We start from the raw sequence: 21,897 nt of genomic DNA on the forward strand, positions 1-21,897 counted from the left end.
GTAATGTCCCTGCGGCTGGTTTGCTATTTGTCAATAAATCAACCACTCCACATTGACGAGCCACCGAGACAACTTTGTGACTTGCGCGGACTTTCACTGCAGTCTGAGAAGCTTAATACATTAAATTTGTTTAAGTCGTTATTGGTGCTGAATTCATAATTGGCCATCGTAAATACTCTGTACAGTGTGGAAAAAAGGCTTCAAGGATGCTAGAGCTTCCTATTCACAAGTAGAACAAGAGAAATAGCAGGATGAGTCTCTCTTTGCATAGTCTCCTCATTGGCCTTGACTTTGCTTCTCATTGTACGCTACAGTTGTTGCTACTAGAAAAGGAACATGTGTCCTTAACATTGGCTGTAAATCATAAAATCACAAACACATTTAAGAAATTTGTGGGCTTTTGTAGGTACAAGCTTGACTGCTGACCCGAACGTGGCGAGATCATAGCCTGGCCGCGGCCGCTGCATTTCTGATGGAGGCAAAATTGTTTGAGGTTTGTGTACTTAGATTTAGGTGCAGTTTAAGGAAACACAGGTGGTCGAAATTTGTGGAGCCTTCCTCTACGACACCCCTCATAAATGTATAGAATAATACTCTATGCACAGGTGCACTTCTAGCTAATTAAAGCGCATTGTCATTATAGCAGTCATCAAGGACTGCTATAACGAGTGTCTAGCCACTCCGGGTTGGACTGGACACCCTCAGTTCTGAACTGATTCACCACCTTCTGAGGGCATGTTCCTGAACATTATGGACATGCCATGCCCTCTCAATTGCTGCAGGCTCTCCAAGGAGGTGCTGCTGCCTCCAGCTCTGCTTCAAAGATGGCCAACTACCAGCACAGCCCCGCACATCGTGGTCGCCTGTCAAACGAGCCAGTTAACTTGTACGTCGCTTCAGCATGGCCATTGCCGAATGGCTCACCTCATGGCCTGAAAGACTCTGAAAAAGACAGGCTAGGTCACGTAAGTAAACGCAGTTTGCACTAACACCTTCTGTTCAGGTACTACCAGTTGGCCTTGCTTTATGAGGTTTCTCATGTCTGCATCTGCTAGTTGGCAGTGTCCACATGAGGACTTAGTTCGTTTCTCTATTCACGAAGTCAGTTTTTTTCCTAAGGGAAACTCTTTAGTTTGTTTTAACTCCCAACGAGTGTGTAGAAAACTCTCTCAGGCAGTAGAATTACAGTGGCATTCCAGAATTCTTCTTTAGATTGGTTGAGAGAAGTTGCTACTGGAGGAGTGTTGTAGTATGTGAATGTGCACAAGCTGCAAACCTACAGAGTAATGCTCGAGACCCAGGTTATTGAGGGGTTCTTTTTATGGCAAGTTAGTTAATGTGTGATGTCTGTGATCCTACAAAGCAAATGGGTGTCCAATATGATGATCGTTTGAGAGTGCTTTTTTTATCCCGCACAATACTTTTGAATGAACTAACGGGGGTTTTCTTTTATGCTGTTCAGTACTCTGATATTTGTGGTGCATTAACTTTTCTCTGCTTAGAACTGCAGTATATTCATTTTCTTTGTAGCATCTTTTTATTGTCCACTCTGCTGCATCCTAATAAAATCTGTATCTTGAGTTTTGTATTTATCATTAACCTTTCTTTGTTCAGTGGGCTTTAATACACGGACTGTGTGCTACTATATTATGGGAACAATGCACATAAATCTATCATTTCCTTGCAAAGCAGTTCTCTTTGGTGTAAATGAAACGTTATTTTTAGGCGTGTGCAAATTTTCGAATGCTTCGAATATTCAAACGAATAGTAGAGTATTTGAATTCACTTCGATTGAAATTTAAATATCGAATGTTTCAAAGTATTCGCTTTGCCATTGACCCGCCTTACCAGAGAAGACATCGCATTCGTATGAAATGAAGAACAGCAAAAATCATTCGACGAGCTGCGGCAACACCTTCAGAAGCCACCAGTCCTCGCACACTTTGATGATGACGCCCCGACAACAGTGCACACCGAAGCTAGCAATGTCGGCTTGGGAGCTGTACTCGTGCAGTGGCAGGATGGCGCTGAACGAGTAATTGCTTACGCGAGCAGAACTCTTTCACGTGCGAAAGAAAATATTCCGCTACGGAAAAGTGTGCCTTGCGGTAGTGTGGGCCGTTATGAAATTCCGCCTATATCTGTATGGCCGTCCTTTTAATGTTGTCAGCGGCCATCACTCCCTCTGCTGGCTGACAAATTTAAAAGACCTTTTAGGACAATTGGCGCGCTGGAGCCTGAAGCTTCAAGAATTTGACATGACGGTGGTCTACAGATTGGGGTAGCGACATTCAGACACCGATTGCCTTTCTCGTGCGCCATACGAACCTGCAACGGCAGATGATGACGATGCAGCCTTTGTCGGATTTGTAAACACGGCTACTATCGCACAGCTGCAACGAGATGACCCGGAGCTAGAACCCGTATTTCGTTTTTCGGAAGGTCACAATTCAGCTGTACCTAGACTGTTTGCGAGAGGGCTTTCGTCGTTTTGCTTGCGCAACGACGTCCTGTATAAAATGAACGTCACGTCACACGAAAACGGTTACTTACTCGTGCCAACATCTCTAAGGAGTGAAGTATTACAGGCATGCCACGATGAACCGACATCCGTCCACTTGGTTTACACGCGTACGCTGTGCAGAGTGAGGCAGAAATACTATTGGCCAAGACTGACGGTGACCGTTCAACACTATGTTCGGACGTGCCTTGATTGCCAGCGCAGAAAAGTCCCACCCGTCAAACTAGCAGGCCTCCTCCGTCCTATTGACATGCCTGTTACTCCATTCACTCAAGTCGGAATGGATCTTTTGGGCCCATTTCCCTCCTCATCGGCAGGTCGCAGATGGATTATAGTAGCCATCGACTACCTCGCTCGTTACGCCGAAACCAAGGCTCTGGAGAGGGGCACGGCAAGTGAAGCAGCCCGATATTTCGTGGAGAATGTGGTGCTGAGGCATGGCGCTCCTTCAGTGGTAATAACTGACAGGGGAACTGCATTCGCAGCTGAACCATTAAGGACGGTTTTAAGACTTGGTGGCACATCCCATTGGCGAACAACGGCGTATCATTCGCAAGCGAAAAGCCTTACGGAGCGTCTCAACAAGACACTTGCGGATATGCTCTTCATGTATGTCGATGTGGAGCATAAAAACTGGGACGAGCTCTGGCCGTATGTCACATTCGCCTATAACACGGCTCATCAAGAAACAAGAACGCCATTCCGTCTTCTTCATGGTCGTGAAGTCGCCACTATGCTGAATGCTATGCTGCCACACGAGTGCGAAAAGGTTGAGACGGATGCTGATTATATCACCCAGCTTGCCAAAGAAGCCCGACAACTTGCATGCCTACGTAGTAGTCGCCAGCAGGACTACGATTCAAGATGGTACAACCTTCGTCACCATTTAGTTTCATACAAGCTAAGAGAGAAAGTTTGGATATGGACTTCTATTCCGCACCGTGGCCTCTCAGAAAAAAAAATATTAAGACGGTACTTTGGGCCCTATAACTTTCTACGACGTCTCAGTGACATTAATTATGAGGTTGTTTCTGATACTGCGCACTCCTTATGGCGTCGAAGGTGTGCTCCAGAAGTTGTGCACGTTGTTAGAATTCAACCTTATTTCTCTGAACTCTTGCGTTTCCAACGAGTACAAACCACTTTGATCATAAAGCATTGGGACGATGCTTTCTTGAATGGGAGGCTAATGTCACGGCTAAAGGCCGGGCAAGAAGACAGAGGACTACGAAGTGATGAGCGTGGGCAGCACCCATGGTTGCTCCGAGGAAGACGACATCGAAGCGCCTGCTTTTTTGTTCTTTTAATACAGACCTCGTTTTTCCTGGTCGCATCCTCGTCCTGTATCCTGTTATTTTCACGTCGCGACAATATGAACGAATAGATCTATATTTGTCCCCTTGGAACCGACTGTAAGGGTAGTTTCACTGCAGTGTAGTGGTGTTAAACTGTGAAAGCACCTTGCTAGGGGAATTTTGCTCTGCCGCGAAGTCTACTTTAAATTTACAGGGGCCCTGCAACACTGGTTAAGCATGGCCAGCTAACGCTGCTAATCGGTAGTCGAGGCAACCGAGAACATGTGAGCTTAATATTATCGCGCAGCACGCGATCTGGAATTCACAATAAATTCTCAATCGGATAAAAATTGCTCTCTTCTTTCAGCAAATGACGCCACTATGTCAAAAATCGCTCGTCACAGCCATTGTACCAGCCAGTGGCTGATTTGAGCATGGTTGTTATTGGGCCACCGTGGGTAGCCGCGTGCGTAGTCAAAGAAAAAGAAAAGAAACAGAATTCACAAGGTCGCAACGCACAACCGACATATTTTCTTTCCCTATGTCATCTCTCGCGGCTTTGCTTCAAGCGCTTTCATCGAGACAAGAAGGGAGAATGAAGTTGTAGCATGTGGGGAATCGCTACTCCGCTCATACTGGACAGGCTCTAAAAGTTTTTGCAGCGGTTAATTCGTGAGGCAATAAGCTTCTTTAGTGAATCCATTCCATGGCTACTTGCAAAGTTGTTGAAAAACACTTTAAATGAACATATGATCCTCAAATCGATTGATTATTTTTTATAAGCTTAAAAGCCTGCTTTGTTGATTTATACATTCTAACTGTAATGAATAATGTTATGTAGTTTACAGGTCATCACTTGCATCCTACTGAAAGTCAAATCCTGCTACTTCTCTAAGTTGTCTCGACTTCATTTGAACGGGCAAGAAAAGAAAGCGCTTTTACAGAGAGGTTTTATTTATAATTAAAAAAAAATTGTGCCGGACAGGTAGGTCATGATAAATATGCCCATTTTTCTTTATACATTGTATATTCTATTTGATTCGAAATTATTCGACCAAAAACCCTATTCACTTCGAACTTAAAATTCACTGTTCGTACAAGTCTAGTTATTTTTGTTGTAACACCTTCTACGGTGATACTCTTGGGCAAATTGTAGGCTATGAATGAAGGCACGACTCATGCGCTAATGAGTGCAAAAAAAAATTAGATGCCTTGTCTCTAAGTCTTAATGGCTGCCACCCCAATAATCCTCTGTTAAAGAAGGCAACGAGAATCTCTTAGTGGCAGCTAACACTTCAAATAACGAGGTGTGCATATGATTCTTATTAAAATTATGTACTTTATCCACCTCGTAGCAACACCCCTCATCTCGGCACTTCAGACCAAAGTTTTTCTAGACTACGTTTGTAGTACGGCACGCGGGAATGAGAAATTTATCTGTGAACCCTCATTTAACTGTGCTAAACGAGTGTACCGATTTATGTGTCGTGATATTAGAGAAAAAAAACTGTGCATTCCATTATTGTAACAGTTTCTTGGGACCGTCATGCAGTGGGACCTGGCCTGTTGAGTCAGACGCGTGCGGCCATCGGAATATTGGCATTTTTTTGCCGCCACTGTTAAGCACGGTGGCTTACAGCTTGCGCATTGGAACAACCAGATTGTCTAAGTGCATGTCGAGACTGATTTCTTCAGTGCTTTTAGCCGCTTAATGGAATTCACCACCTGCCCCGATGACCTGGCCAATAACGAGGGTTTATCGTAACTACGTAGCTGAGCCAAACCCAGTTTTGGTCCAAATTGCAGTTTTTGAATTTAAAATTGAGGTTGTCACGTGCTTGCGTCAGTGATAAAGGCAATACTCGAACTAGTAAAGATGGAACTGCATATTTTAAAACCTGTGTCCAGAAAATGAGACAACCTGTGCAATGAAACGATAGTCAAGCATAGTTGTCAGTTTTTGTCCGTAATCTTATTATTGATGAAACGTTTCTTCTATGCATGCATGGTCAACTATTGCAGTGTTATCGCTGGAATGTTCGATAATGTATACATAATTGCTGAACTCTTGTTGCTTGCATACATTGGAACAGCATAAGCAATGAAAGGTTCCAGAATATTTTGGTGTGGCGTGTCCCCATAAGTGGTTAGAAATGTATGCTTTAATAATATAGGAATAGCTGCGGCCTAACGTCCCAAAACGACGTTATGATTATGAAGAACAGTGTAGTGGGGGCAAGATGGCAAGTTGGGCCAGTTGGATTACGTTCATAATTGAAAATTTTGTTGAAGCACACTAAAGTATGGACGGACAGAAGACTGTTCTTGTCAGCCTCTTCTGTCCGTCCGTTTTAGTGCCCTTCAACAAAATTTTCAAATATGAATGTAGTGGGGGCTTTGAAAATTTTGACCAGGTTCTTTAATGTACTCCTAAAGCCAAGTACATGAGCCTCGCACATTTTTGCATTAATTGAAAGTGCGGCCAATACCGCTGGTATTCGGTCCCGCGACCTTAGGGTTAACATTCGAGCGTAATCGTCACTACACCACCATAGTGTGCATGTATTGGTTTTTGTGAAGGGATTCGACTAGAGCAGGAAAATACAGATGTACCTGTGACAATATTAGGAACTGTACATTAGTCAAAAATGCAGTTCATTGTACATACAGTTAAAGGCAGTTAAATGTACGCACAGTAAAATGTATGTGCATGACACTTCAGTAAGGTTACTACTGTAATCCTTTGTTAACTCGAAGCCGTGAAATCCAGGGAAAATTTCGAGATAAGCAGTATTTCTACTTAAAGCAAAACGTCGAAAATATTTGCCCAGGTCACTGCACGAGAGAGCTACTGTAATAAAGGCGTAAGAATTCGCAGGAAAAAAGAATTCATCACCGAGGATCAAAAAACTGTGCAATTCTCATCTGTTTCGCGTTCTTGCTCGGTCCGAGAAAGCTGCTCAACTCATCGTACGAGCCGTTGGTCGCCACCACTGCATTCAGCCTTGTTGCGGAGCAAGTGTAGCATGTTACGCGCTTCTGTCGTCGTAGGCACTTCTAGGGGCTCTTCCTCTTCTGCGTGGTCATCTGCATTGTTCAAGGCCATCTCAACGATATCTGCATCCGACAGCATACTGGTAACGGGGACGTCCCCCTCGTTAGAAGCTTTGCTCAAAGCCTTCCCAAACCGTTTGCTTGTTCTTAAGCACTGTCGAGAGGATTGACAAGGGGGTGCCGAATTTCTTGGCGATGCACGACTTGCTTTGACATGCTCTTTCCACTTCCTTGATTAAAGCGACTTTTCCCTCCAACGTTAGCGATTTGTACTGCTTTGGGGGCAGGTCTTGGTTGATATTTGGAAGCATTCGTTGCACAGACCATGCACTGAATATTCGTCTTGCGCAGATCGCTGGGAACACAGACAACTACCTCGAACATGCAAGGGCTAGCTTACGTGCTGACGGCACACTGCACACCGTGCAGTAGGCGTGCACAGGTGCACACACTTGATCATTTCCATAGTTGCTTGAGAAGGCAGAGAGCAAACGGCTGCAACAGCGGGAATTTCAAATTCACCCTTCACGACCGCGTTTAGCACCTATAGTAAGGGCTAAGCATTTGCACAACGTCCTCGTTTCCTGTTGGGAGTGGACTTTGCCTTTTTCCCTCCGGGTCAAGATTTGGAGATATACGCTGTCCCCTGCAAAAACCTTTCAAGATAAGAGGGGGCAAATACATGGCGCCTATGGTGGGCGTGGCGAAAAAAAGTTTCGACTTGACCGAGGTTTCGAGATATGCGAGTTCGAGTTAACGAGGGTTTACTGTACACCCAGATGTAACAAAATATCTCTTATAACGAAGCAAATAAAAATTGTCTTGCCATAGTCATACTGTTAAAAATGAATTTTTATAATGAACTTTCGGATATAGCAAGCTTATTTTTCGTGTAAGGTGCAATTTCGTTATGGTGAGATTTGAATGGTTTTGTTCGCGTGCAATTTAGGTAATGTATACCGCACACAGGCAGCACCCAAGTTAAAACGGCACTGTTCTATGGCTTGCTTCAGATGTTAAATGCCTTTTCAGCTCTGATCAGGTTAAAAGTAGTGCATGCGCCTCATTGACGTGCCTGTTGCTGCAGGCACAGGCGAGCGGTACAGTCAGCCCTGTATCCAAGACCACCAGTACCCAATTAAGCGAAGGCCATGCTGTGGGCCAGCCCAGGAGCTTTTTTGGGACCCCCACACGGCCTCTGCCAAGAGCTTCGCCTACTTCTCATAAAAAGGGGTCCGGTAAACAGAGGCTTCGCCAGGTGAGTGGCTCATAAATGTACCTAATGAAACAAAAATAAATTGCTATGCACTTGATCTTTAGCACTCACCTGCAAAAACAAATGCGCATTTTCTCAAACCAAGGTGTCTTGGACCTAGAGCCTTTTTTTAGGGGAGGCCCCCTTTTTTGGAAATGTAAATAAAGGGACACTATAGAAAAAGCGATTTTTTGCGCATTAAAGAAGTACAAATTTCACAATCTCAAAAACTCCACTCTTGCTGCGACACGACGCTTGGTAAGTGAGACAACTCGTGAAAAGAAAATATGGGTAGAGACGTTGCAATGAAATTCATGCACCAGACCGGGGTGTTGTACATCTCAAAGGCTTTTTTTTACTGGGTCCTACGTAGCTTCTAATAGGTAAAAATGAAGTACATTGTCATCTGCGAGTGCTATAGACCTAGCATACGAAGTTTCAGAAAACTTATCCAGCCCACCTCTTGAAATTACGAAAAATACACTTCAAAATTTCTGACGTCACCTGCCAAATTCAAAAATAATACAACCTTGATTTTCTCCGCTAATAATGAACTTATGTTAGTGAAACATATATGGCATTAGAGTTCTTTGAGCGCAGTTTGTCAATATAAACCAACCCGTCGCTTCTCTTTGGTGCCTCTTTAAAATGAAATGTTTAGAGTTGCTTTTAACTTTTGCATAGCATTTGTCAATGTGAACTTCATGTATTTAGTCTTTCTAGTGCAACATGTAGGTATCGAAACATTCATCAGCAACATCTTTTTTTCAGAATTGGAAGTTGCAGGAAATTGACAGGCAGTGTTTCAACAAAGTGTAATTGGTACTGACTGAAAAAAAAGAATGTTCAAAGTGCTCTTGAACAGAAGTTATATTGCGAGCTCATCTTGATGTCGATCGGAGATCGGGTTTTTGAAAGTCGAGCAGATTCAGCACCACCTCCGTGCACCCGAACATCTGTGAAGCAGTCTTTTCTTAGCTGAAAAAGCTAAAAGGTTGCAATTTCTGAAGTAATCATTCAGATTTCACAGGTTTGTGCTTCAAATAGGCTGATGCACTTCTTTCTTCTTTTTCTGAATCTTTTGCCACATTGCATGCTTCTTGTAAAGTTTTACATTTGCCGTTTATTTTAAAATACTGGTCAAGCCAGCTTAGGCTTAGCAACAGTTTTGCAAGCTGGCTGTCCAGGCTTGCAGCTGTCTCAAACCTTTCCCATGCCGGATGAGGTTTGCTACACTTGCAGTAAAACTTGCATGGCATTAGAATCGCAGTTCTACAATGAAAAGCGCGGCCCTAGCAGAGACCATGCTTAGTGGGTGTACTGTATTTCTGCTGCTAGATTCGGTGACAAGTTCAATCTCGTCCGTGGCATCCTCATTTCAACAAAGGGAAGCCATGGCCGAGATGGAACTTGTCACTGAATGTAGTACCCGAAATGCAGCATACGTGAAAATACAGTATAACATAGAAGCACTGATGCAGTTTTAGATATTTTTTTTCTTGAAGGCAGATTAACATAGACTTGCACCCTACATCGACATGTCAGTCACTGTGCTTTTGCATAGCATTTGTCAACGTGAACTTCAAGTATTTAATCTTTTTAGTGCAACATGTAGGTTTCGAAACATTAATCAGTTTATCGTGTTAGGAGCAACATCTTTTTTTCAGAATTGGAAGTTGCAGCAAATTGACAGGCAGTGTTTCAACAATGTGTAATTGGTACTGACTGAAGAAAAAAAGAATGTTCTAAGTGCTCTTGAACAGAAGTTGTATTGCGAGCTCATCTTGATGTCGAACAGAGATCGGGTTTTTGTATCTAGCTCATGAGTGGGACTAAATCTACATTCTACTTTAATCGTGGAGGCGATCTCCAGTCGCTTCTATCATCTGGGTGGGGCCTCTCCGGCCTACCAAAGTTATTTCAAACTGTAATGTAGATTGTTTATGTGCCTGTTTCAGTTAAAGTCCTTCCACTGCAAGCTTTGAAACTGGTTTGCATGTTTTGCTCGTAAAATTCCAGAACTTGAGGTAGCAGGGACTTTACTTGGGCTCGTCTCTTTGTAGCTCTGTTTAGCACATAGCTAGTGTGCTAGGCTGTGTTGGATTGTTCACTTGTTGTTATTTCAGTTTAGTTGACAGCGCTTATCTTTGCGAACCGTGAAAATGCTCTAGGCATGTAATTCATAGTGCCATACCTATAAGACCAGGGCACGCTATTATGTAAACATACCCCGAGTACTTCTTGTTATGCTAGTTGGTAGAAACATGGCTGAAAAATAAGGAATGCAAGGCAGAGTACGGCTTAGGTTTTACTTGTATAGAGTCGGACCTGCATATATTGAGATCTCAAAGATATTGCAACTATACTCTGTTTCAGAAGTTCCCTTCAGCACTGTTAAGGCTGCAGGGCCCTCAGCCAATAAGAAAGGCGATCAGCCCCTCTACATGTATTCATCTGCGCTGTGTCTTCTCATTGAATTGTCCTTCCACGCTCATTGCATGTAACGTGGGTGGTTTATGAACTTTAAAAAATAAGTAATACTGTCAAACTGGCCATTACTCTTCAACTTCAGGAAGTTTGGCATCTTAACTATATGATTTGTGGCTCTACGGAAGATCGGTACACGCTCGTGCCGGCAGATATCTTCACTTTGTGGCTCTCTGACGCTGTTCGTAGTTCTGGTATGACTGCTTCTCTTTCGACGCATTCCTTCTAGTCTCTCGCTGCAATGTTTCTCGTCTATCTTTTTTTGTTTCACCGAAAGAGCATCTGACACACGTGGAACGCTGTGCGAGGTCGCATGTCTGATATTTGGCGATGCAGTGTTTTTCGCCTGGCGGCACAGCCCTGGCATCGGCGCGTTAGGCTTATCAGATATGGCTACACAAGCAGCATATCTCACTTACGACAAAATGTACCTGATGCTTCATCCTCGGAGTGAGATCAAACAAATCAATGGCTCATTTGACCATTCGTTGCTGTCAGTGCGGTGGGCGTTTAGCAGGCGCAAGTTCGAATCAAAGCGGGTGGTCGCTCTGCATGGGCGCTGCCATGTTGATTTGTAACCATAGTTACTGCTGGTAACTGATACAAAAAAATTAGATGCTTAGGAAATAAATGCGATGAAAAAACATGTTGCACACACCAAACAAATGTCAATTTTAGACAACCATGCCAATTTGAAGGCACTTGTATGAGGGGCTACGTTTTGCTACGCAAGCGTGTGGCTTTGTTACACCCCATAGCTTTGGTAGTGCTGAACCAAAGTGGTGTAACAGAGTATAGGTAGTTCAATATATCATATGATTCAATAAGGAACATTAAAAAGGATTAGCCATATTTTCTGTGTGCAAGCTCATTTTACTGCACTGCTTTATGTTAATGCAAGAAAGGTAGCTTTACAGCAGTGTGTGAGGACTCTTGAAGCTCTTATTTTTCAGCGTTCAGTAGTTACATGTGCAGGTTATATATGAAAGCAAGGGTAATGTGCAAAAGTAATACAGAATCTATGTATATAGCACCACTACCAACATGTGCAGCTATCTGAGCTCTTTCGGCACCAAAAAGCCATTAGTCTGCCTCGGCCTGAATTTCGGCCTTGTTCTGTTGGCATCACTGAATGTCACTCTTCGGCTTGCTACAATTTCGCATGTGGCATGTGTTGTCACATAGCATAACATGCGTTTAGTAACTCATCCCTGCATTCTTTTTCGTGTGCACTTTCAGTTCTGGGCACAGGTCTTGGAAAAACCTGACACAGCACTTCTCTTGTCACCAAGCCGGCAACAACCACAGGTGGGTTTCTGCTCCTTGTGCTGTTTCTCTAAGGTTTTGGAAACATTTTGCGGTACTGTATAGTTGGGAGAGTGCAGCGCTATTTGCGTTATGCTTCAGTGTTTGCGGCTTACGTACCAGTGCCTTGAAGAACTGTTTATTTTGCACAGCAACCACTTCTAGGTACAATAGAATGAAGTTTATTGGACCACATTTGAGAGCACTCAACATTGTTGGCCAGGCAATAAAGAGCACGCTGCGTGGAGTCATCATCGTACTTACTCAATCTCATTGTCGACTCTAATGTAGTTCGACCTTTTATAATTGCTCTGCATAACACACCCACAAAAGAAAATCGTGAGCGCATTTAATAAACCATGTACAATGTCGCTGAAGAAAAACTGGGATTTCAGTTTAGAATGGCGGCTTCGTGGCAGCACCTCAGACCTGCACAGACAAGCTAGCTTCAAGGCAATTGGCAGGGATTATCTATAGAAAAGCTTCTGCGAATCATTGCTTACAGTACTGCTTGCATGCAAGGAAATATATGTCACAGGCACGGCCAGAAGATAAACTTAATGTTGTAGCCATGCCACAGCCTGCCCGATTTCTTGTTAATTTAGGTTTCGGTTGTAAGTCTAGCATGGAAACTAAACAGATTTTGGTTTCGATTGAAGTCAACCACCCACAATGCATTTCAGATTGAGATAAAATGGGTATATCTACAATGGTATAAATACGGTACTAGATAGGGGGAGGGGAAGAGATGCAGGTAAGGTAGGCATCGTGGATTTTCGTGCCAGTGCAAAGGAGGCAATCGACAGCGAGCAGCTAAGCTAGAACTGAGCTCTTCACATGGCCGATAACAGAGGCAGCTGGTGCTCCCCCTATCTTGCAGATAACATGAAATGATTGCTGGGCAAAATGACTGGCTACTAAATGTGTGTTGTCTTCACACACATGCTCAATATTGGAGGTGACATGAGCGAAAGGTAGAGACATTGTGTATAGGCACTTGAGCTGCCTGGGCAGTCTATAAGCACTACGAAACTCTTTCAACAGCAAGTGTTTCACTTTTTGTTTCAGTATACGTTGCTCGGAACGGTGTCTTGACTGTAAAAGGAAAGTTTGGGGTGCCTACACCATAGGTCGGCAAAACAAAAGTGGAACTCACTCACTCACTCGAAATATACATTATGTGTTTTGCACTCGCTCAGACCCAGGCTCGCCAAAATATTGCGCCCCGATTCATAGCTCGATCTGTGTCTGAGTGAGTCCAAGTGACTCGACTGATGAGTGAGTTCGCCGACCTATGGTCTACACCACTACGCGCTTCACATCTGTGCCTACAATTTTTCTTTCCTCAGATGGCTGATGGTTGTAGAGCTGATAAGAAGACAAGCAAGTGCTCGTCAACAAATATTAAAGGTAAGCTGCACACCTCTCTCAAAATATGCCGCTGTGAAATGCATGTTGAAAGAGAGTATGGCTTCTTTTAAATACTGTACGACAGTGTAGAAAATAAAGGTGTTAGACAAGGGCAGGAGCATGGCAGGCAACCCCGTGGCAGGCTGGCAAAAAGGCAGAGCGACGGGAGAACGTGCAGAGGGCGAACACATAAACCGAGCTTCGGCGAGACTGTTCTTCTGTGTTTACTGCAGGCTGTTTTATGTAGTGGAAAGAAGGGCGATTCGCGAGCGAGGCTTGAGCAACATGACTGGCATGCCCACACTGGGTTGGTAGCAGGAAAAGGGCATAGCCGAAGCCTATCTCCACCTAGTGTCATGGACAGTGTGCTTGCATGACACCAGGGGTCTCGTGACACAACAAAAGGGATTTTTACAAACTGAAAGTATATCAATTACGATGCCACATGGTTGGGATGAACAAAAAGAAATGCAGTCAGGAAAGATAGAACACTTTGTTGGCCAAAATTGTGCCCAATGAGAGAAACCAATGCTCAAAGTGCAATGAATACAGCAGGGATAGACGCCAGTCACCTGAAATCTGAAAATCCGTGATTTTTTGCTCATCAGTGTAAAACTTTCTGCGTTTTTGCAGAGGAGTGGAAACATTCGGAGACATTCGCAACCTGAGCAGGCCAGTACCTACGTGTGTAACAGGTCGTTGCATAAAAATGAAGGGCATGTGGCTTTACACTCTCAGAAAACATAGTCTTGATGTTTGAAACTGAAAATAGAAGCGAACCTTTCTTGGTGGTCTAGTGGCTAAGGCACTCTGCTGTTGACCTGCAGGTCATAGGATCATAGTCCGGCCACGGCCGCCGTATTTTCGATGGAAGCGAAAATGCTTTCAGCCTGTGTGCTTAGATTGAGGTGCACGTCGAGAACCTCGGGTGGTCGAAATTTCTGGAGCCCTTCACTAGGGCTTCTCTCATAATCATGCGGTGGTTCGTTTTGGGACATTAAACTCCTACAAAAAAATCCTGCATTAAACTCCTACCATATCCACAAAGTGAGTGACCTTACAGGAGCTTACTCGGTGGTGCACGGGGCGTTTTTTGGCGAGACCATTTCTGTAGGAAGGCTTGTTATTGAGCCAGCGCATGATGGGTTCGCTGAAGGTAGCATTGTCGGGCACGTTAACCACCTGTCCCTTTATGCTATACTAGCCGCTGGCTAGAGTCGAATTCCTAACGCTTGTAGATAGCAGATGTGGAGTTATCTGGCGTTTTTCAATGGGGTTGAGAGCAGGCAAGTGTTTTTTTTTTCCTCCCAGTTCGGAGGCGGCGCGAGTTTGCACAGGACCAGACCAAACACCACTGACACCCTCCTTTTTTCCTCTCTTTAACATTCCTTTCTCTCCTCCACTACTCATCCCCCGTGTGGTGCTGTTGAGGTAACCTCCTGAGAGAGAGACAGTTACGACGTCACACTTTTCACTTTTCTTTCTTACAAAGCCACTTTGTGGAGAAGAGTGGGCAGGTCATTGATAACCGAAGCCTTGGGTGGCAGCTTGCCATCTAGTGAGCATTTTGGAATCACCGGAGAGGCAACCTTAAGCGGCGACCGCAGAAGTGTGCACACTGGCAACACTAGTGTACACGCCGGCAGCCGCCGTACATAAAGCCGTGAGCAAAAGGAGCAAGCTCCTAATAAAGTGAAATGTGTCCTCCAATACTCCAATGCCTACAACACTGTTCAAGAGGGGAGGCGACAGCAGAAGGGCAACTTTTTTTGTTTGTTGAGATCTCCCAATGAAATTTCAGGGTAGTCTAATTGTAAAGCCATTTGAATAACCACAAAATTTCATGCATTTAGGTTCACTGGTTCCCAAATTACAGCCATTTATGAGGGTAGTGCACATAGGTTTTTCAGTCAGGCGCTTGTGAATTTAATCAATGGGCTAGCGCCGTGAAATTCACTGTGATGATTTTTGGATGGATGTTTTACACCACGACAGAGACCTTTTTTTCAAATTTCTTGCAGAAAATTTTTAGCAGAGCAACAAATTTGGTGTTTGCCATTGAGATTTTATCACTTATCACAAATTACAGATGCAACAAATTTAAAAAGCAGTTCTGTCACTGTTTGGGCTATTTATCAGGGTACATAATAAAGCGAATCTGATAGAAATGAAATGAACGTTGAAGAGATATTGCCAGATAAAACAGCCTCACTGGCCAAAACAAGTCATTCCGAGAAAACGGGCTTTGAAAGTTTCAAACCCGTATTTTGGTCTAAAATTACCCTGCAAAGTAGCTAGAAATGTTTTTTAGGACTCTTTTCTTTTTCCGCTTCTCCTGCTTGTGTTGCAGCCGTTCCTGAGCCTTTTTCACACAAAGGGTCTTTCTCCACTGCCCATTGGTTGCCGGCATAGCGCTGAGGTTTGGTTGCAAAGCAACATGTTCGCTATCTTCTGCAGCTAACTCCTCGCACATCCAAGAACCTGTTTGCAAATGCACAGTCGACGACGTCGTTGCACTGTTCGAGGCCGCAATCGCTGCAGTTAGCTAGCGCAACTCGTCAGGCGCACTTGAGCACGAAACCCCAACACCAGCTCCACTTGTGACAGAGCGTTGTGCTGATGCTGTAGCAACCTCTATGTCACAATAAGCATCAATGCGGTCATCGTCTTGAAAAGACGAAGGAGAAGCTGCTCAGCATCTATGCGACTGTCTCCCAGCATTGGCGTGTCAACAAGCCTCACCATGCGTATGAGCGTCATCAGACGCTTTCTAGAACAGAACGCGTGCAGAGTCTCAAATTTGCCCTGCCCACTCTTGACGACAGAACAACAATCAGCGTCCCGTGAACAAGGTGAAAGATCATCTCATAAAGGCGGTAAATGATTGAAGAGGACGTGTGAGAACCGAGCGAAACGATAGCAAACGGGACACACAAAGCACGGCCAGAGAAGAGTGGTGCTTGTAAGGCCGCGCCGAGCAAGCACCACTGTTCTCTGGGTGTGCGTTGGGTTGCAATTTTTCGGTTTTCAAAGAACGCGCCCCTCTTAAGACATTCCTTGTGAACAACTTCAGGTTCTGCATGGTTTCACTGAGAGCTTGCACTGCCATCTGACATGCACAGCCGCGTAGTCTGAAGTGCCGAGGCGCTCTAGTGCTTTGTGTGGAACTATCGCTGTAGAAGTTTCACGAGCCCACATCTGCATCCAGACCCAAACACTCGTTGAGCTTCTATTTCTCGTGAAGTCATTGAAGGTGTTAACGACGGCAGTCAGTCGTTTGCTGGTTCTTGATGTCCAGATGGGCAAGTTGTCTGGCTTTTCAGGCGCGCTGAAGGTACATGGTGATGTCGAGGTTTTCTTCGTCGGTGATGTTAGGTGGTATGACATCGAGCATGATTGTGAGACTATTATCATGAGACATTTTGAAAGGCTCCATCTGGGTGGTTTCTTATAGTGCCGTGTTGCAACCAAAAGTTGCACGGGTTGAGAGTGTCCCAATTTATGTATTCGACGTTGACTTGCATTACTACAGTCTTGACAGCTGTCTACAGCAATGCAAAAATTTGTGAGAGTTGGTAGAGCTTTGCCGTCATTGAGTTTTAATTTTTAGTCTGTGTGTGTGCATTGTTTTAAGACTTCACTTTTTCTGTGAACCTGCGGCACGTTCTGTACGGTTCTGTACGGTTTTTGGTGCTATTAACGCGAATTAAGTGCACTCAATTAGGGTTTCTTCAAGTATTACGTGGGGGACAAAGAAAAAAGTAGCCTTTCATTCTTTTGTAGCACAAAGGTACAAGAAAAGCTGTTCGCATTTCTCGAATATGCCTATATATTGAACTAGTTATTTCAGAGGGTCGTGCTCTAGCTAGGAGTGGTCGGATGTGCCTTGGACATTGTAGAACAACATAGTTCTTCTCACATAGTTACTGAGGCATCCTTTTTGACACGTCAGCTGGGGCTTGCATTGGGTGGGGAGTCCCATTTGTTTGCAGCTCAAGACGTGGTGACAGCTCTGCTCTTGCAGCTCTTGATTGCTCTGTCTAGTGACAGCATATGTGTCTCTGGCACGTGTTTTGCGGCGGGGATTGTGAGCAGGTTCTGTACGGTTTAAAGTCGCTGTTATTGAAAGTACTGCAGCAGAGGAAAAATTCATACTTGTCCCAGATTTGAACCTGGGACTACGTTTCGAGGACTATCGCTCTTACTATCTGAGCCCGCAAGGAATCTAGTAGATATCGGCCTTAGGGTAAATTAAAAGCCGTAAGCACGGAATGCAGACATTCTAATTTGGCATCTCAGAGTTACGAGTTGAATATTGATTTTTGCTGATGCAATCAGTACCACTGGACAGCATAGATAACAGCATTTTCACTTTTGCTCGGTAGTGAAGTGGTAATTAGTAGAACATAACTGCTTCATAATATCTTCATATGTCCACTGTGTGTACGGAGGGCCAGAATTTTAGCAGCTAATGGGTGCAATATGAGAATTCTCTTGTAAGCACACTGCCTGTAAGCATCTTGTGCTTCCTGTCAGCTGAGCTTGTTCATGATGGCCACCTGCAGGCCGTGCAGCTGCACTGACAAAAGACCAGTGTCGATCGCCGTTTACACTGGTCCAGCCTAAGGAAATCACCGGCTGCCAGGTTTCACGGTTACCGCGTCTCGTTAAATCGTCTGTGCGGACAGCTGCCAGCAACGAGTCTGAGCAAGCACGAGCGCTTCCACAGAGTAAGCAGTTATTGTTGTTATCCCTAACACGTTGTGGTGGCTTAGTGGTGTAAGCACGAGGGTGGCATTTCAACTCTTAAAAGAGACACTTGAATGAAACAGTGAATTGGTTTGGAATAATAAAATTTAGGAACTTTGTAATGCCACGAGTATTGCGTTCGTAAGTTCATCATTAGCGGAGGAAATCGAGGTAGAAGTGTCGCTTTAAAATTTCTCGCTGAAGCCCCCGCCCGTAACTTCATCGATTTCAAAACGAATAACAGCTATGCAGGACCGAGTGATGGTGTTTGGTGTGGAAATGGCAAGGCGGTTCCTACACCTTCACTTTCGTTTCATTCTTTTTCTCACTTGCGATGTGTCGCCTCATGATCAAGTGGTGTCTTCAGGAATGTGAAATTGTACTTTACTGATACAGTAGACTCCTTTTACATGAAACCTGAAGGTACCAGAGAAACGTGTTTCCTTTAAGAGGAGTTTTGTTTATTGAGAGATAAACAGGGTTATAATATTGAAGTACGAAACCAAACATATTACCGGCAGTTGTTCCATTTAAGCAAGTTGTTCCATTTAATCATTTAAGCATTTAAGTTGTTCCATTTTTTCTTTTAATTTCATTTAAAAGAGTTTCGTCTGAAAAATAGTCTTTCTTTAGTGTCCCTCTAAGCTGGGATGAAACCTTAAAAATGAGTTAGAAAATTTGGCTGTAATGTAGTAATATAAGCTATGGCTATGAAATTTGCAAGGAATCTTAAAGACAGATGCAGCTTGGCACAGGGGCTCAAAATCATTTCATCTTGTATTTTTATTTTTATTTTTTCTACATAGCAAATTAAAAAAAAAAAGCTGCCTGCAGAGCGTTGCAAATTTGCAAAAGTGTAACTTAAATTGTGACTGCACAACAAAAGCTTTATTTATGTTTTTTCATTTTCTAATGCATGAAAACTGCCACTTAGGAATGTCATTTTTTTATATACTAAAATTCAAATTCACGTATGCTACAGATTCTAGTTGCATCTATCTAAATGACTCTAGTTAACACGCATTAGAATTTTGTTTGCCTATGCTCTATATAGTTCCTGAAAAAAAGGTACATAAGCCTCTGAAATCGTTTTGAGAGAAATGCAGAGACCACACGTAAATACATGCTCGTTTCTCAACATTTTCAAGCCCAAAGACCAAAAGTTATTTTTGAAAAAGTGAGTACCCAAGTGGGATAAATTTTTTGAAAGCTAAAGAAATTTTCTATCAGGTGATGGCAAAATCGAATTTTTCTACTGAACAAAGTCTCTCTGCACCATCGAGTGGAAGACTGTTTTAGACACAAGTTGCTTTAGTTAGTATGGTATACTTCCGTGAATATGAATTTTCGTGGGCTTATATCGAGCCCAATTGTTATGTATAAGGTGGAACTTCGACTGTATGTCACCCGGTTTGGCGACGTCCCGCATTTTACAACGAATCTGTTTGGTCCCAGCCCTTGGTTATCTTGGTTATCTAAATATAACCCTTGGTTATCTTGGTTATATAACACAGTTTTATGCGGACCCCGCAGCATTTGACGAAATTCAGATTCCATCCGAAAGAATACTAGAACCAAACGTCGTCCAAACATTCACGAGTGCAAAACATAAGCTTGTGTTCCCTCTGACAGGAGTAGTTACCTACAAGCTATAGCCACAAAAAGTAGCTTCAGCTGGCCGAAGAGCTGATATTTTTCTCATTTTCAATTCGTGTAAACTTGCTCTGATCGACATACAGCTGATCTCTTTGCTTTTTCGCAGTCACAGGCTCGCACACGCATAAGGGGGCGACACAGCTGTTTTCACCGTGCAAAATTACTTTCACTTGATGTGCATCTTCGTGATAATAGCGAGAGATCACTAGTTGCACATCACAAGCCAACAAATTGCAATGCGCACAGCTAAGTCGTGCACGAAGGCATTATATGCGAACTCATGGTCTGTCACCATTATGTGATAGCGATGACACTGTGACTCTTCTGATGGGAGGCTGTTGACAACACTGTTTCAGTTTCGTTTTCTCGCACTGGCTTATACAAGTTTGATAATACGACGCCTGGATTATACAATTGCGTTTTCGCATGGTCCCCCGAAAGTTGTATAATGGTGGTTCCACTGTACGAGACTATTATTTTTAAATGATTCCGTAGAACTTCATGGGATCATGTTTTTGATAAACTGGCTACTGGTAGGTGGTATAGTTTAACATGTAACACAAGATCATCTCTTATCTGACAACCACTTGCGATCATGATAGAAACTGATATCGCTAAAAGGGCTAGTATCTTCCAAGCGGTCTCGATATTCGAAGTGGTCTCAGTGGTCTCGGTTGCCGCTTGTCGAGGTGTATCAATCGGCCAATTTGGCCTAATGCCGAGGCTAAGCTTAAAAAACATTGCTGAAGAAAAAGGATATGTGCCCAGTGAAAGCAGTCGTAACTGTAACACACAGATTTTACTGCAAATTTTTTGCTGAGTGCGTTGCTACAACAAGCTTCAAGTATTTGACCAAGTTTTTGAAGCAGCTTTCGGTCACCCATCGCACGGCTACTAATGCCTAAAAATTCACAAGTTGATCATATTACATGACAAAATTAACAAGTTAAGCAGTGACAAAAGGGGGATCCTTCCAAGGAGGGCGTGCAGCGATTAGGATGGAAAGGTGGGCTAGTTGGTAATTCATAATTGTTCAGCCAACTGGGAGTGTGGGAGGAACACACACACACAAAGCAAAGAAGAGGCACGTGGCACGAACGCTCGTGCTGTGTGCCTCCTCTCTGCTTCGCCTGTGTCTTCCTCCCACGCTCACAGTTGGCTGAACAATTATGAGCAGTGATTAGATTGAAATTTGACCTCTTTCAGCTGCGCAAAGTGATGCATATCTTGGCAGTCGTAATCATCAGCGCCCAGTGTATGCATTGCCATTGTCAGCTTAAAAAACTCGAATGTGGTAAGGTTCTCACAATGTTCTGGCATCAGGGGTGTAAATTGTAGATATCACCCCCTAAAGTATCCAGATTTATCTGCGATATCTAAACATTCGTCACTCTCTACAGGTATTCCTGCCAGTCCTTTTTCTTATTACTGCCGGCAGCGAATTGCCGACATTCAGGCTGAAGGAATCTGGAGCAAAAAGGGGTCAGAGCTGCCACAACACATAAAGCCATCTGTACCATTGGCAGAGCATAACATCTCGGAGCGGAAGCCAGCACGCTCGTTGCTTGTAGATGCACTTCCAACAGGTACGCAGACGTTTTGTTCATGCTTCTTGCCATCAATAACGCATGTGAGGTACCCTGTTTATAAGAGACACCTCATATAAAAGGCAAAAATCGCTGTCTGGAGCATGCCTTATAAAGGGGTTCATCTGTATATTCAAGTCATTGCAGCCACATAATGTCTCATTGAAGCACGCCCCACCAGATAAGTTTGACAGAAAACAGTTTAAACTTTGTAGTTATGCAAAAACAAAAATTAAGTGAAGATGTATTTCTCACAGCGGCCTGTTTTTGGTTCCCAACTTTCCGGGAGCAAAAATGGTACTTAACTGTTCTTTCAATGCTAGACCACTGTTTCTCTGCTGCCATTACCGAAAAATGCACGGGCCTAATTCTGTGCTTTAAACTTAAACAATGGTGGGACAAGCATACTTCTTTGAGCATATGGGGCAGACATGGCATCCCCCCCCACCTCTGACTCTTTCATGCGTAGGCGGTTGTACTCTTTCCGAATTTTGTGGTAAAATTTTGTTTGTGTTTTCTTAATGAATATTATTGCATTTGAGTCCCAAGCTCACAGTAAATGATTCAATGATCAAGTCC

General features: G+C 43.7%; 1 protein-coding gene across 5 annotated transcripts in view; it reads left to right on the top strand.

Moving 5' to 3' along the window:
- LOC142784684 (uncharacterized) overlaps positions 1 to 21,897 on the top strand; it is a 285,299-nt gene that overhangs the window by 189,262 nt on the left and 74,140 nt on the right. For 3 of the 5 annotated variants that reach the window (XR_012888726.1, XM_075883160.1, XM_075883161.1), the window contains exons 3-8: positions 783 to 965; positions 7,958 to 8,128; positions 11,852 to 11,920; positions 13,267 to 13,327; positions 17,893 to 18,057; positions 21,133 to 21,318. Coding sequence is in view for 4 of the 5 variants with exons in the window: in XM_075883160.1 (XP_075739275.1) it covers positions 783 to 965; positions 7,958 to 8,128; positions 11,852 to 11,920; positions 13,267 to 13,327; positions 17,893 to 18,057; positions 21,133 to 21,318 (835 nt within the window). In the remaining variant the exon portion in view is untranslated. The remainder of the gene's footprint in view (positions 1 to 782; positions 966 to 7,957; positions 8,129 to 11,851; positions 11,921 to 13,266; positions 13,328 to 17,892; positions 18,058 to 21,132; positions 21,319 to 21,897) is intronic. The other 2 variants (XM_075883162.1, XM_075883164.1) reach the window with 1 other exon arrangement.

This window comes from Rhipicephalus microplus, unplaced genomic scaffold (assembly GCF_043290135.1).
Source record: "Rhipicephalus microplus isolate Deutch F79 unplaced genomic scaffold, USDA_Rmic scaffold_15, whole genome shotgun sequence".
Classification (NCBI taxonomy): domain Eukaryota; kingdom Metazoa; phylum Arthropoda; class Arachnida; order Ixodida; family Ixodidae; genus Rhipicephalus; species Rhipicephalus microplus.